Below are 1625 nucleotides of genomic sequence, written 5' to 3'. Positions count from 1 at the left end.
AATCTTGTGGACAGTTGACAGGTTACTGGCTGCTTTTATTATGATAACCTCACTGTTGTTTGGAATTGTCACAGCAATCTGGTCCGAAGACATTGTAGCAATATCCCATGGTCTGAAGTCAAGTTCTTTCTCTTCTGTCACAACTTTACTTGGTATGTCTACAACTTTAACCTTGTGGTTATAGGTATCAGCCAGCACCAGTTTGTTAGAGGACAAGACAGCACATCCTGTAATAAAGCATGGATTAGTATCTGACTTTGTTCTTACATTTATATCTTCTTTTCTGACAAGCTTGTCAACTTCTTTTTGTGGCAGGACTAGGTTGTTAGATAGGTTGAGGCTACCAAGAATATTTGGTTTGGACAGTATATCTACTAAGTTTTTGTTACGCTGAAAGGTGTATTGCATGTTTGTCTTTTCTAATGTTTCTTCAGCCTTCTGTATTTCATCTGACTTTAGTTTGGATTGAGCTTGTTTCATGTTGAGGTAAAGTTGCCCATTCAGTTTCGATTGATTGCTAGAACTTGAATTTGTCTGAAGTTTGTTCATATCAGCAGAAACATTTGTACATGTTTGAAGCGCTTTCTTGATGACTTGTTTATCATCAGATTTCTTTCTGTCAGCCTCTTTCTCAATTTGTTTTTGCAGTTGGTCTAACCGATCATTTATTTCTTTTCGGAATTTGATAATTTCTTGGATGAGTTTGTCATAGCAAACATCAATCTCCTTATCCCTGACTGTTGCCTTTTTTATTACGGAATCTATTTCTTTCAACTTTTGATTCAACAGCCACATTGTCCCCTTGTATTCTTCACTGTCATCTATTCCTGCACAGTTATCGAGTATATAGTCAATCTTACATGTCCTATGATCCATGATCATGCAGTTATGACAACCAAGTACCTTGTGTTTTAGACAAAAGAACTTGATTACCTCTTTAGCATGTCTTGTACATTTTTCAGTGCATACTTGAGTAGTTGTTGAAGAAGTTTTGTATTCACCTATGTTAGTTTTGTCCAGCAGTCGATGGTGCTTTAAAGCCTTGGTTATTTGGTGAAATTTAAAGCAGTTTTTGCAAAGATATTCCTTGCAATCTGTACAATAACCATGGGCATCTTTATGTTGACCATCACTCAGACAGGTATCACACTCGTGGTTAAAATTCTCTGCTGAACCTTTTTGCACTGAAGATTGAAAATCTGGAAGTTTACGTCCTGACACTGCCATTTTTGTTAACAGTTTAGATAAATTTTATTAATCCTTTGTGCCTGTATATTCTAAGGTCAGTATCTTTTAGTTTTTATTTTATGTAAGAAATATTTACACGCAAAATCCAGCAGTGTCAGAGAATCAGTATCAATGCAATCACGGGTCTGATTTATCACTGTTCTCAGGTTTACTTACTTTGTATCTATACGTGTTAAAATCAAGGACACAATAGTGTGTGTCATTGTGATAAGACATATTTGTTCAAATTGTAGCTCATTTAAAGTCTCATAAGGCTCTAGATTCATTTAATGTCCCATAAGGCTTTAGATTCATTTAAAGACCCATAAGGCTTTAGATTCATTTAAAGTCCCATAAGGCTCTAGATTCATTTAATGTCCCATAAGGCTTTAGATTCA

At 35.4% G+C, this 1625-nt stretch overlaps 1 protein-coding gene across 1 annotated transcript; it reads right to left on the bottom strand.

The window, feature by feature from the left end:
• Nucleotides 1–26: 26 nt before the first annotated feature.
• LOC128552589 (E3 ubiquitin-protein ligase TRIM33-like) lies at nucleotides 27–1227 on the bottom strand (the record flags this gene model as incomplete). The annotated part of the gene is made up of 1 exon (XM_053533637.1): nucleotides 27–1227. A coding segment is annotated over exon 1 (1201 nt), but the record flags the coding sequence as incomplete, so codon positions are not given.
• Between the last annotated feature and the right edge of the window lie 398 nt (nucleotides 1228–1625).

Source organism: Mercenaria mercenaria, unplaced genomic scaffold (assembly GCF_021730395.1).
Source record: "Mercenaria mercenaria strain notata unplaced genomic scaffold, MADL_Memer_1 contig_2926, whole genome shotgun sequence".
NCBI classification, from domain to species: domain Eukaryota; kingdom Metazoa; phylum Mollusca; class Bivalvia; order Venerida; family Veneridae; genus Mercenaria; species Mercenaria mercenaria.
Note: the sequence above shows the minus strand (reverse complement) of the source record. Positions and strands in the feature narration are given on the sequence as shown.